At 35.8% G+C, this 15066-nt stretch overlaps 1 protein-coding gene across 1 annotated transcript in view; it reads right to left on the reverse strand.

Moving 5' to 3' along the window:
• Window positions 1-15066, reverse strand: part of PHTF2 (putative homeodomain transcription factor 2) — a 154281-nt gene that overhangs the window by 123608 nt on the left and 15607 nt on the right. Inside the window, 1 exon segment of the mRNA XM_036863228.1 lies at window positions 1315-1394. Within this exon segment, the coding sequence (XP_036719123.1) occupies window positions 1315-1359 (45 nt within the window). The 5' untranslated portion in view covers window positions 1360-1394.

The following is a 15066-nucleotide window of genomic DNA, read 5'->3' on the forward strand; positions in this document are numbered from 1 at the left end:
GGTTGCTCTGGAGAATTTTTTGGTTGCACATATCCAAAGCTGCTAGATAGACGATCCTCAGATAAGAAGGGTGTTACTGTGCTAAAACTGAATGTGAGTATAATACTTCAAACTCTCCGATCTCAAGAAAGGTCAATTAATCTAACACATCCTACAAATGATCTTCAGTGAAGTTTGAAATGTTTAAACATAAAAAGTCCGATAGATAAAATGTTTAATAAATATTACTAACTCTCATAAGTAGAAATTAAGAGAAAAGCTTTCAAAGATCTATGTAGGAAAAAAAATTAGTTTTCTTTAATTCAGCTTTCTTTTAAGTTGACTGGAAATTTAAAAGTAAAGATGACACTAATATAAAAACACAAAAGATTGAATTAACAGTATGATCAACATCAATACTTCCAATTTATTACTTTACGAGAAAAATGTGATACTGTATATCTGTGGTATGTTCTACCCAGAAAGGAAATGACACATACAAACACAGACTGTATTCTTAGGTATGTCTAATCTTTAAAATGTGCTAATTTACCATGTATTTACAATTCAACTAAATTTTAAAATTGTCTGATTTTCCCACACATAGGAAAAGCTTTAAATATATAATTATCTTTGTTAATAGGGACCTAATGAATAAGGCATCAAAACGTTTTAAAATGTGAAAACAAACGTAATTCACTATATAAGCTAAAAATCTAAGATACCACATAAAACAACAATACACTTTAAAGAGTGTAAACAACACTCTTCAGGAATAAACAGCTTACTGTATCTTCAAAAAAGGCATCAGAATTTGTACTTTATAAAGAAAACATTACATTGGTAAAACTTATTTTGAAACGTAGGATGACACAGCTAGTTAAGTAGTTATGACGACTATTCCTAAAACATCAAAATAAACATTTTAATATTTCAGTTTGGAAAATACAGTCTCCAAAGGTTTATTCTACTGAAAAGATTCAGCTGTTGAATTGTAACTTACAAGAAATAGATTTAAACTATAGTTTCCCTTGTTATAAAATTATAACAGCTCTGTTAACCTAGCTTTCTTCAAAAGAAATTAATGTAAGAAAAAATTTAATGCTTTCATAAAATGCTAACTGTATTCATAATCCTGGATATTTGGTTTACATTTTAACTGAAAATAATCTAGCTACTTTGATAATGTGGAGTAAAAAGTAGAGAAAAATATTTCTAAGCACCACCTTTCTTATTTTAGGTAACACTTGACATAAATCCATCGTATTAAAAAAAAGCGTGCGTTTTTAGAATAAAAACATTTAAAAGGTTAAAAGCTTTTGACTATCAACTTACCTTCTTTTGATACCACACTATAGCATCTGTGACTTTGGACGCCATTTATTCCACTGAGATCACACATTCGTCATTTTAGGCTGTGCAAGAGAGAAAAACATACAAAGGACTTGACTTCCACCTTCTAAAAGGAGACTGAACAACATGTGTACATAGCACTCTGGTTACTTGCACAGCAAGGGGTGTATGACTATACTTATATTACACCCTTCCTCATTACTATTTTAGCAACAGGTTCCCTTAAGTAAACAAAAATCAGTTGCCGTAAGAAAAGATCCTTCTACATGAATATAACACTTAAATTTTCTTATAAAATAGTTGAATTGTTTTTTAAAAAAAAGTCTTTTAAATATATTTCAGAATTTTCCAGGTTATACTGGAAATTTTTCATTTATAAATTCTCATATGATAGGAATCAATCCATTCACTCAGTAACAGATCAGTTTTGCTTCAGCTTCTATCTAGGAACTAGCATCAATTACTGTTGCTAAAGGATGGCTTGATAGAGATTCCAAAATTTATAATCAGATTTAATTTTCCCTGATACTCAGTAAACACAAAGTTGAACTAAAATCAAATAGCTGGAGAAACCTAATTAATGTATGTTAAATACTAAGCTAATATTAGAGTTAATTACACAGGAATGACTACTATTAAGGACTTCTCAGATATCACAGTTTGCTAATATTTAGAAATTTACCACAGACTACTTCATAAGCATCTTTCTGGATACTAAACTTAATGGTTCCTTACTCCTAGAGAAAATTAATTTCAGATTGATTCCAGTTACCTCTGGAATACTTTTCTAGTCTTAATACTACACCGGCATGGAGGGCATCTCTGGCAGGTGTTAAGGATGAGCTCAAACAGGTTCAAACGCAGAATTCATTGCAGAACTCATTACAAATTAGAATCATCCAAGGCCAAACAGGATCTCAAGAAAATTCTGAGAGTAGAGCACCCTGCTCAGCCAATCCTAGCACATGCAGATCTGCAACCGGCGAGATGCTAACATTACAGAGTTTGCCCAGAGTAAACAAAATACCAGAGGTTTTATACTCCATTCTTGGGAGCATATAAGGATTCAAATATAATGACAATTATTACCAGCAAGTTCAAATATTCAGATCAACTTCTAAAATTTAAGGCAGAATTTACTTACTGCCTGTATTTTTTTAACTTTTATTGAAATATAGTTGATTTACAATGTTGTGACTGCATATATTTTTGACAGTGTTAGAGACCAGATTATTTATTACCTTTCCTAAGATACTGATTGCATCTTTAACTGATCAAATTCAAGTAAACCATGTTTTGAAAACCTCATAAATTCCCTGGCATCATGGAAAGAGGAGGAGCATAGAGTCAAAAGATGAGGATTCAAATGGTTCCACTAACTAATATGCAATATTGAAGAAGTCACTTCACCTCTATGATCTAGTTTCTTTCACTTATAAAACAGGAGTAACTGTACCTATCTATCCCTTATAGAGTTTTTGTGACTAATAAATAAGACAATATACATAAAATGCTTACCAAAGTCTAGTACATATAGATGGTCAATTATAATTATTTTATTATTAATTTTATATTTAAAAATTCCCCAATTCAGGAACTGGGAAATATTTATATTTCCTTTTTTAAACATGGCAAACAGGTAGAGAAGGAAAACGTGCAATCAGTTTTTGTTGACAGTTAAAATAAAAATAGTTACCTGATTATCCTAAGATTGCAACGTCAATTCTCAACTATATACACATGGATTATTTAGAGATTTCAAAGTTCACCTCCTCTGAAGTTTCTCAGTCAGATGTGGCTACCTTTATTTCTCTTACCAGGGTTCTGGGGGGAAGCTTGTCCTCACTGACTTAAAATCTCCCATTTTTTGTTTTTCTGTCCTGGAGGCCTTTGGGAGTAATTCATTAACTTTAACCACATTTTGTCCTAGAGGTTTTACCTTGATTTGGTCAGCAGACTATTTTTACAACATTACACCTTCATTATAATTGTCTGTGAAGACTATTGTGTATGTTTTCCAAACTGGTTATAACTCTCCTCCCTCTCCTGTCCCCACCTTGCCAAATGCAAACTACAAAAAATGCTACAAAAAGTATGAAAATATCAATTTTTCACTTTACTGTCCTTTAATCTCACCGAATCTTTACTGACAAAAATTCCAGCTTATCTACCAAAATCAAGATCCTCTTTCTAATCCCCAGTGGTATAAATAATATGCATTTCATATAGAAAATGTGAAAGGATTTTTTATTCACCCAATCTATTAAATATATAAGATATTTAATATATTTGGGGAATATTTAAATGGTCACATATAAATAGTATTTATTTATTTATTTATTTATTTATTTTTAAGAAAAAGCTTCAGTGGAAGTGAGGAAAACAGTACCTGGTTCAAATAAAATAATCTCAAAGTTTTTTTTTGTATACTTTGGTTTACACCAAGCTACACTAAGAAATAAATTTCGAAAATCAACTCTAACAGTACACTAGGTACATAAAATGTTCTAAATATTTTAATTATATTCATTTGGATTTACGGACATAAAATTTCAATCAATTTTGTTTAAAAAAAAGAAACACAACCTTTCTTCAGGTAGTGGTAAGTTTTGCTCTACAAACTCATTTAACAGTTTTTCCATTGTGTCAACAACCTTTCAGTGACACGGAGTGGCTCATATCTATTTTTAAAACAGGTTTTACAGCATGCTAAGACAGATTCCTGAATCAGACATCTGACAAAGCACAGACACGTGAGTATAAACAACAAGAAATAATAAATCAACAAATGATTTCATGAATAATAAAGATTATTTCTAAAGCTTTTCCAACTTCTTTGATTCTAACAGTCCAGGAATACAGGTTTATAGTCTCTTTTATCATGATAGTTCATGATAAATACTTTTTATGCTAAATTGACACTAAAATTAATTTACAGAGAAAAGTAGCATATTAAACTTATTGGGTACCTTAAACAGAGGATCTTAATCTTTTTTGATCAAATAATTTGATAGAAAGATATTAAGATATAAAAATAATCCAATTGTGAAAACACAGAGCTAACCATAGGCATAACATTTAAATATTGCCATAGACAGTTACTCTGAGCTAATTCTCTCGACGCTGCTTTAGTCATCATACTTGTCAAAACATCTGAAATTACTCTTTACTATGTCAAGGTCTACACAAAATTCATTTATAATGCCAAAGATCTAGGATAGAGGAAAAAGATGACTATGAAGAGACAGTATATTAAGTCTGCTTTTATCGAATCTCACTATCAGGGACTTGCCTGGTGGCGCAGTGGTTAAGAATCCACCTGCCAATGAAGGGGACACGGGTTTGAGCCCTGGTCTGGGAAGATCCCACATGTTGCGGAGCAACTAAGCCCATGCACCACAACTACTGAGCCTGTGCTCTAGAGCCCGCGAGCCACAACTACTGAAGCCCGCGCCTAGAGCCCATTCTCTGCAACAAGAGAAGCCACCGCAATGAGAAGCCCGTGCACCGCGACAAAGAGTAGCCCCCGCTCGCCACAACTAGAGAAAGCCCGCGCGCAGCAACGAACACCCAAAGCAGCCAAAAATAAATAAAATAAAATAAAATTCTAAAAAAAAAGAAAAAAAAATAATCCCACTATCAAATACCCACAAGTATTCTTTGCACAGATATAGCCAAAGAAAAAGCAAGTTTTTAACCATTCCCTATGTTAGAAAAAAAAAAAAATCCGTCTATGGAATACTACATAATGTTACAATGTACTTCTCTCATAATTCTAAAACAAATTTCTCTGTTCCAGCATGACTCTCACTACTCTCAGAAAATAATTTATGCACACCTCTGACACTTCACTTGTGCTGTAATTCTCATTCCTTTTCTCCACTCATCCATCCTTCTAGATCAGTTCAAATCCTACTTCCTCTAAGATGAAGCTAGCTTTCTGTAAGGGTTCATTTGGACTAAAAAATGTTGAAGCTGGATGTCTCTTCCAGCACTAATTTGTACTAATAAATCTGGTATATAAATAAAAATGCAAAGCAATATAGACACACATGTCATTCAATCATATGTAAACACTCTTAAGGAAAAAAAGAGGCATCCTTCTTCCTTTGTGTCTCACTAAGTACCCAACACATTATAATATGCAGAAGAGGAAGGAGAGCAGAGAAAAAGCAATGACTAAGCATCAGAAGAACTGGGTTCTAGATTAAAGTTCTGACACTAAGAGCTAGGGCTTTTGAATTAGTTACTGAATTCTCTGGGCCTTCGTTTCTCACCAGTGCCATCTAGTCAAATATTCCACAACTCAATAAAGGTTAAATAAAAATTCGAATAATGTACAGGAGTTCCTCTGAATTCCTTTACTAATACACCCAAAAATATTAACATTAGTTAAATCAGTGATACATATTTGGAATCTCATTATTACGCTATTCAGCAACCTTGTGTCACTCCCCACTGCACTTAGAATTGTATTTAGACCCTCTAAAGTCTCACACTAACCTACTTATCCAACATTATTGCTCACCGTCTTCTCATACATGTTTCAATCATACCACACTTCCTACACTTTTCTAACTCTGTGCCAAAATTAACACTTCTTCTCTTTCCAAAACAAGGAAGATTTCAAGAAGGCCTCCTAAATTCTACTTTCTCTGTAAGTTTGTCCTAAATTCCTCCATTAAATACTTCTCATCCTGTTCTGTATTCCCATTACACTTAATATGTTCTGTTTTGTACAGACTTTTGTATACTTGTCTGTATATGTGCCCCTACCACTATCCATAAGTTCTTTGAGAGCAGTCCACTGTCTTTACTACCTCGGAACTCTGCGATAGCTTTTTGTATATATTAAGCACAAATGTTTACAAACCAAATTAAACAGTTGCCAACCAAAGTATTGGTACCATCACAGATGAATGAATTTAAATTTTCTATCGACTGAAAAAAAAAAGAAAAAAGCACAACAATGAGAGTGGTCAGTTAAGTTTTATTTGGGGCAAAATGAGGACTACAGCCTGGAAGACTAGCCTTTCACAAAGCTCTGAGGAACTGCTCCGAAGAGGTAGGGGGTGAGGTCAGTGTATATGTGATTTTAGTAAAGGTGGGGATACATGCAATTAATCACACATTTTGGCAGAAGGTTGCTACTAGTCACAAGAAGACCGCTGCTAGTCACGAGGAGCAGATGTCTCCCTGAATGATTTTAGTGCTTTTCCAGATATGAAAGTATACAAGAAATTGGGCTCATAAAATCTTCTGAAAATATCTAACTATATGAAGGCCTGTACTGCCAGTTTTTCCGAGAGCACAGAGTGCCTCATTCCTGATCTCCACAATCTCCACCCTGAACTCCTTTCAGGGTGTGTTGAAGGTCAGCGACCACAGTGGCTAACAACTTCACTCTTGTAGTGCCAGATGGAGAGTGACAATTTTTAGCTGGCAGGCCAGAAATTAAAAATTCTACCTGTCAAACTCCTGCACTACCCCGACATGCATATAAACATAGAAACATACTCTTTCCTAATACTAAAAGGTACAAAAACATTGTGAAGTATAATTAGTATGGCTGGTTTATTTGCTGACATGTCACTCAATCAACCAATATATAAGGATTTGCAGACCTATAAAGTACAATGAACAGGAGTAAAAGTCAAACCTGCCAAGTCTCGTCTACCTCTATTCCTAAATGCTAAAGTTATATATAACTCAGTTGCCTCCTCCAAGGCTAAAATAAGCAATTTTTAGACTTCAGAAACTAGGAACAAAGCTATTCTGTCCTTAAAAAGGTAATAAACACTAAGGTTCAAACCAAATTTTTTCATACTGATATTGAAGTTAAAAAAAAAGTGAAATTCTGGTAGGAGGAGCCTGGTGTGGACAGACAGAAACCTTCTACTAGTTTCAGGGTTGCTATTTTCTAATCATATGACCTATAAATTGTTACAATTTCTTGAAAACTTACAAAATTCTTCATCTGGAACAGGATTTTATTTCATGGAAATGTTGTGAAGAATAAATACCACAAACTATATGTTTAAAGTCGTTTCCAATCTTAGAAAAATCATATGCAAAATGAGGTCCAAGAGGTGTACACTTTCTATTACACCAGTTCATAAAAGGAATATTTGTAATTCTTATTTTCCTTCATGGAACCAACACATAGTCTGTGTATTTAAGGGCTAGAAGATAACACCTAACCTAAGAAGAAAAATTACAGCCAAGTAACTTCTGTGTAAATCTGTATTTACAAAAACATGTTGTACTATTGTGAAATCTAAGAGAATAACTAGAGTTATAATCTTAATACCCACAAAACCCTCTGTAGAACTTCCTGATGTGTACAGCCAACCCACCCTGTATGTCCTTTAAAAGCAACTCTTTGAATTTCAAGTTTCTTTTTTTTTTTTTTTTTTTTTTTTTATTTTTTTTTTTTTTTTTTTATGGCTGTGTCGGGTCTTCGTTTCTATGCGAGGGCTTTCTCTAGTTGCGGCAAGCGGGGGCCACTCTTCATCGCGGTGCGCGGGCCTATCACTGTCGCGGCCTCTCTTGTTGCGGAGCACAGGCTCCAGACGCGCAGGCTCAGTAGTTGTGGCTCACGGGCCTAGTTGCTCTGCAGCACGTGGGATCTTCCCAGACCAGGGCTTGAACCCGTGTCCCCTGCATTGACAGGCAGATTCTCAACCACTGCGCCACCAGGGAAGCCCTCAAGTTTCTTAACTTTAGCACGTACCCACAAAATCTCTACTAATAGCATTCCTTTGGGCTTTTTTTTTTTTTAAATACTTAAAAGGTCCTTCAAATACTTAATTGATAGTGTATTGTGTAAGTGATTCTTGTTTTGACTGTTGTGCCATTTGGAAAAATCAATAATGAAATACAATCTAAATGGTTTAACTTCCTCATTTACTCACAAGAAATTTTTTACATCAACTCTTCAGTCATCAAATATGGATATGTTATTAGAGGCCTCTAGTAAAAACATTAACTAAATTAGTGTTCCAGGTACTCCATAACAAAATGATAATGCATGAAATGATAATCAAATGGTTTAAAGATTTAATAGATCGTCAAAATGAATTTATTTAGATTAAAAATTGCTACCTATACCTCATTAAAAATACCATGAATAAAATTTGAAAAACACTACTTTAGAGATGTTTCAGCCAGTATCTGATAAATACATTAATAAATATTAATTAAAATTAATGTAGTAATTAAAATATTTATTTACTGAACACTTCCTAATATTGCACTGTTGTAGGCACTAAGGTCACAACAGTGAACAAGAAACAAGGTCCCTGCTGTGACGAAACTTACAATGCAGAAAGAGAAGATAGAAAATGAACAGTACACAATATAATTTTGTGTTGAGGTGGTGCTATCAAGGAAATAAACAGGGAGATATAGTTGGGATGGAGTGGGGTACTTTTGGAAAAGATAGCCAAAGAAGTCCCCTCTGAGATGACACATGAATTGAGATCTGAAGGATGAGAACAGCCAGCTATGTTAAGAATTGAGGGAGGACATTCTGAGCAGAGGGAACAGTAAACACCAAGACCTTGAAGTGAGAATGAGCTCAGAATTTTTAAGGAACAGAAAGGAAGCTTATTTATGCGTAAAATCAACAAGATCTAGAAATGGACTAGGATGGGGCAGGTTGGGGGAGGGATTAGGGAGAAGAATCTAGGTTTGGGGTTTGAACCATTTTTCTGAGATGGACGCATTTATTTAAAAAAAATGGTTTATGAACAACATTGTAAAGTAACTATACGCCAATAAAAATTAACTTAAAACAACGTTTATGAAAGTAATACAAAAAAATAGTTTTAGACCTGTTAAGGTGACAATACCTATTTGACATAAAAATAAAGATGTCAAACAAGTAGTTAGATACTTGAGTCTGAGCTCAAGATAAAGATAGAGATATGAGTATAGAAGCCATGAACACATAGTCAATATTTAAAATCAGAGGTGGGTTACACAGATATATGCATTTGTCAAAACTAAAGTATACTTAAGACCTGTGCTCAGAGATGACTTCAATAAAATCATGTGACTGACATATCAACTAAGAAGAGTATAATTAGAGAAGAAAAGGGTTCAGCCTCAAGTCGACTACTATTCAGAGAAGTGAAATAAGAGAGGCCAAGAACAGAAAATGAGTAGAAAGAAAGCAGGTGAGTGTGATGTCACAGAATCCAAGAGAGGAGGGTCTTTTACAAAGGAGTAGGCCGCTAACAGATCACTGGATTAAACAAAACAGAGGTTAGAATGAACTTGGGAGGAGCAATTTAAATGGAGTGGAGGAGACAGAAGTCAAGGTGAAATGAGAAGAAGAAAGGGCTGATAAAGAAGAGGACACCTGTAAAAAAATCACCAAAGATCATTAATTGACTCCCATTATTCCATCCTCCTTTTCCTTTTGCAAACATTTTGCTGGACACATTGTTGCCCAAAATGAAGACCTTTCCTAAGCCAGGTGTGGCTGTGACTATGTTCTGGTCCAGATCCAGCGGTGTTAGGTGGAACTTCCAAGTTAGGCCCCTTAAAAGAATCTCACTCAGTTGGAGAAAGCCCTTGGTTCTTTCCCCCCTTTCCATTTCCTGCTCCCTGGAATGCTGTTTTAATGGCCAAAGCTCCAGCAGCCACCATGGACAGTGAGATTGAGACCAGAAGCCAGGTGTATTCATAGATAGGGAGGAACCTAGGTTGCCGGATGAAGCCACCTTACCAGTTCTGACTGCCTACCTCCGTATTTCTTGTATCCAAGATTATAAATCCTTAGAGTTTTAGCCATTGTTATTAGCAGCCAAACCAAATCTGAGACTGCTGAGTATAATACCTTTGATATATACTTTTTTGCCATCAAAACTTTGTAAATATTGTTCGAATGTCTTTTGGAATTGTACGTAACTGAGAAGTTTGCAGTCAGCTAGATTCCCCCCCACACCACATATAGCTCAGGTTTTCTTTTTGGCCAGGATGCCAAAATAATTCTCTGCTTATTTCTGAAGTTACTAACTACTAGGGTGTAGTCATTTTTCAACATTTCACAATTTTTTTTCCTGGTGTTCAGAGCCTTTCAACCTGCAAACATAATTTTTGCATGATATTTCTGAAATCTTTTTCTGTTCCATTTGGTGGAGTCTCTATTCCAGGGATACAAGTTATGCTTAGGTAGGATAGTCTTATTGTTTTTTCATGGTCATTTCTTTCATTTATTTTTTTCCTGTAGTGTATTTGTAGAGTTGCCATGCCATCTTTTAAAAAAATCTTGATCGTGTTTAACATGGGGAGTGCTACACTGAGCTCCTACTTATTTTGATATCTAATGGGTTCTCCTTGACAACTTCAACATCCTTTTTACCTTAGCTGGGAACATTTTTATTTCTATGCACACATGTGCATGCACACACCACACACAAACTTCAATTTGAGATCTGGATACTGCTTTTAATCTATTTTTCTATAACCCATCAATGCAGGAAATGGAGAAAGAAAGCTAAGTTTGGACTGAGTATAGCCACTGCTGAAACGTCATTAAGTGTCCTATACCAGGATCCATCCCCCAAGTCAGAGGGCTATCCTACCTTCATGGGCTTTGGTTCTTGCCCTTAACGAGAGTACCTTTCAAAATGTCAATGTTCCCTGACAGCGTGAGGTTCAGCATTAGTATTCGGGGTTTTCTCAAGGATTTTTCGTTGACTTTTTGCTTCCTACTCATCTCTTAGATCTGCTTCCCTGGAGAGTGTTAGTGAGGATACTTCCTGTTTTGCAGGCCTCATCTTTCCTTAGTCTGGCTTCTGGGATATGGGGCTGGAATTATAACCTTGACAGATAAACCCAGTATCTTCTCATTCTTTCCTGGCCTCCACTTTTTGAAGTATTTGGCATAAGGTTGTCCATACCCCTTTCTCGTCCGCTTCTATTCCATTTTTTTGCCCTCTCCTTCCCCCACCTACTTTTTCCTATTTTCATTTGGTTTTTAGTGAAGGGAAAATTCTGTGATTCTACTTCATTTTTACTCATAAATACCTAAATTTATTTTTTAACACTTATTTTTTAAGTGCTAATGACAATCTTTTGAGTTACTGACTCAACTGAAAAGCAAAATTCAAATATTCTAAAATAGGATTCTAAACTAACAACAGCTGCAATTTTACTTCTGTTATTTCTAACAGAGGGAAGTAAAGGGAAGACACCCAGTTTCAATTCTTTTTATAAATTCAAGATACTAAACAAAATACAGAACCAAGCTTAAGCTCTTCTGTGAACCTGTTACAACTACCTCCAGGGAAAACAAAGCTAAAATGCATTTTTCCTCCTCAAATCTACTATTCTTTTACTATCTACTCAATTTGGTACTTAAGCAAGGAACCCTAGAATCTTTGTCTCCCTCCCTTTCCCAACACCACCAATTCTCTACCTGGCACACAGGAACCATCAATAAATATGAAGGAATAAATCAATGCATCTACCTGGCACACTGCCAAAACATCTCTCATATAACCCCTCCCTGGCCCCACTACCACAGACCTGGTGCAAGCCCATATTATCTATTACCAGGACTACTTCGACAGTCTCTTATTATTTCTTCACTTTCACCATTTATCTTTCTAAAATACTGACCTCATCATGTTTCTCTCCTTCTTAAAAATCTCTAATGATTTCCTATTACCTAAGAAAAGAGTTTTAATCAGCATAGTATACAAAAGACCCTTCTCTTACAACCTTATCATAGATTCACTGCTTTTATAATCAGTAGCATCCATCATCTCTACCTTCTTCCACACACAACATACCCACTCCAATCTGCCATTCATATACATATCCTACAGTCAGGCCATGTGGGTTACCAAATATATTTTCATGCCTGCTTTCTAGACCTGGTGATAATTCCTCTGTCTAAAATGACTTTCTCCTTTTTCTGACCTATTTGACAAGTTACTTTGGATTCTTCCAGGTCCAGATCATCACAGGAAATTAAATTTTAAGAACATATAACGAATGGTGTGCAAGTGACTTAATTACTTAAAGAGTAATTTAAGATTTAAATATTTCAAACCACCAGGAAAAAAATGGTAGACTAAACACAGGTGTCTAACAACGTCACTCCCTTATAATAAGTAACTGAAACTACAGCAAAAGCATACACATATGAGAAATGAGCTTGGAATTAGTTCTAAGAAGGTGGATGGAGGGTTAATGGTGAAATAGAAATAAGAACCAAATTGTGTCCCCTGGGTTTTCTTTCCCCATAGTTATAGTGGCCAATTTAAAATTAGGACATATGGCTTTAAATATACCAGATAACTTCTCATGGGACAAGTGAACTATTCTTGGAAACTGAGTCATTTTTAAAATAATGAACATATGGTTGGTCATCAAATCTCACTATTTCATGTAATACCATTGTTAATATGTCCAGATCATCAATTCAACGCTAATAAAAATGAAGTTTGGGGGTTGGGCTTCATATTACTACTAACTACCAAGCCAACTGGCCCAAACTGCCTGGAAACTCAGGAATGCAACACAATTTAATAGCCACTACACTTATAACATTCTTCTAACCTGAGGGAATTTTCTATAAATCAGGAAACCAACACTTCAATTTCTAGCCCATTCAAATCCATACCACAGAGGAAAGTACTTTCTAAACGTACTACAACTACTATTTAACCAGAATCATGAGCTCAACTATGTATAGCTTCTTCTTTTGATTGTTGCCTAATCTCTTCAACTATACAGTACTATGCCATTTTATATAAAGGACTTGAGCACCAGAGGATTTTGGTATCCCCAGTGGGGGGTCCCAGAACCAATCCCTGCAGGTACCGAGGGATGACTGTATAAGACACAAGGTATGTGCTCAGCAAATGCAACTATTCCATTTCTCTTCTCCCCTTCACAGCAAAATTTTGCTATCTCCTCCAATTTCTCCACTTCCTCTCTTCAATCCAATCATGCCTTTACTCCCCGCACTCTACTGAAAGTTCTCTTTAAGGACACGAATAAATTCAGGTTGCTAAATCCAATGGTGAGGTCTCAGTTGCTCATCTTATCAGCAGTATACGACACAGCTGACTATGCTTCCTCCTCCTGGAACACTATTCACTTAGCTTCTAGGAGACCACTCTCCTGGGTTTGCTCCTAACTTTCTGGCTACTCCTCAGTTTCTTTGCTGGCTCCCGTCTTCTCCCTGAGCTCAGTCCCTGATATCTTCTCTTCTTCACTCAGTCCCTTGGTGATCGCTTCAAAATATCTTAGTTTAAATACCATGTGTATGTAATGAACACTATATATGTAGATTACATCTCTAGTCTAACCTGTCCCCTAAATCCACTACATTAGAAAAAGTCAAACAAGTTTTCTTTGGACTTCCCACAGCCTACTATGTTGCTGTGCATTATAAATATACAAGAGGAAACTATGTATACATTATTTCTTACATATATTTAGACTAGAACCCTTTCCTCATGATGCATCTCATGAGACATACAATTAACTAAGCCACTAAATACAGCATACTGAGACATCTTTCAAGTAGTTCCAACTTCTCACAGCACAAATTAACTATACAAAAATGGGCAAACTTTTCTTCTGATTGAAGAGAGGTAATAACTGAGTTTGAGGCTTTTTTCAAGGCAGTTCACTCCATTAGAAGAGAGCTTGCCTCAAAAATTTCCTTATTCAGAGATAAATTGGTGTCTCTTAAATTCCATTCACCTGTATTAGTTATATACTCTAAATGGGCACAGAATAAATTTACATCTTCTACCTTCACATAAAATAATATAGTAAGTAGATGCTGTTGTAATCTCTTCTTTTTCCAGATTAAATATTCCTAGCTCCTTCAACTGTTCTTCACGTAACATGCCTTTCAAACCTCTCACTATCCAGGTCATCTTCCTTATCAGATAAGATCTAAATTCCTGGAATCTAGTTGGCCAACAAAACAACCTATTTGAAGAATGCAAAACACTGTGGACTTATAACTTCTACTAATAGGGACATGATCACTTGGTCATGCAGCCTAAGAATATATTCACTTTTTAAATTTTTAGCAGCCATGACACTGGTTAACTCAATAATCCTTTCTAAAAAATATAGGTGTATTACACACATCCACACACATAGATGCTCACATATACAATGCACTTAGCTATATCCACTAAGAGGGCCTAGACACAATGATTCCTCAGTAGCAATAAGCACATCTAACAACCAAATCTCTAAATACTATTCTACAGTAAAGAATCAAGGCTCCTTAGAGAAATGTCTGATTCCAGGGCTGGCATAGAGACAGTGCAAGGTGATCCTGGAACCACTTGTTGGGTCAGAAATTAAAGTGCTCAAAGAATAATAGGGACAGTGCCAGAAGAATAAAATAAGAATCAGGGCTTCCCTGGTGGCGCAGTGGTTAAGAATCCGCCTGCCAATGCAGGGGACATGAGTTCTTTCCTGGTCCGGGAAGATCCCACATGCCACAGAGCAACTAAACCCATGCGCCACCACTACTGAGCCTGTGCTCTAGAGCCCGCGAGCCACAACTACTGAGCCTGTGTGCCGCAATTACTGAAGCCTGTGCACCTAGAGCTCATGCTCTGTGACAAGAAGCCACCGCAATGAGAAGCTTGCACACTGCAACGAAGAGTAGCCCCCGCCTGCTGCAACTAGAGAAAGCCCGCACACAGCAACGAAGACCCAATGCAGCGAAAAATAAAATAA

This window comes from Balaenoptera musculus, chromosome 9, assembly GCF_009873245.2.
Source record: "Balaenoptera musculus isolate JJ_BM4_2016_0621 chromosome 9, mBalMus1.pri.v3, whole genome shotgun sequence".
NCBI lineage: Eukaryota > Metazoa > Chordata > Mammalia > Artiodactyla > Balaenopteridae > Balaenoptera > Balaenoptera musculus.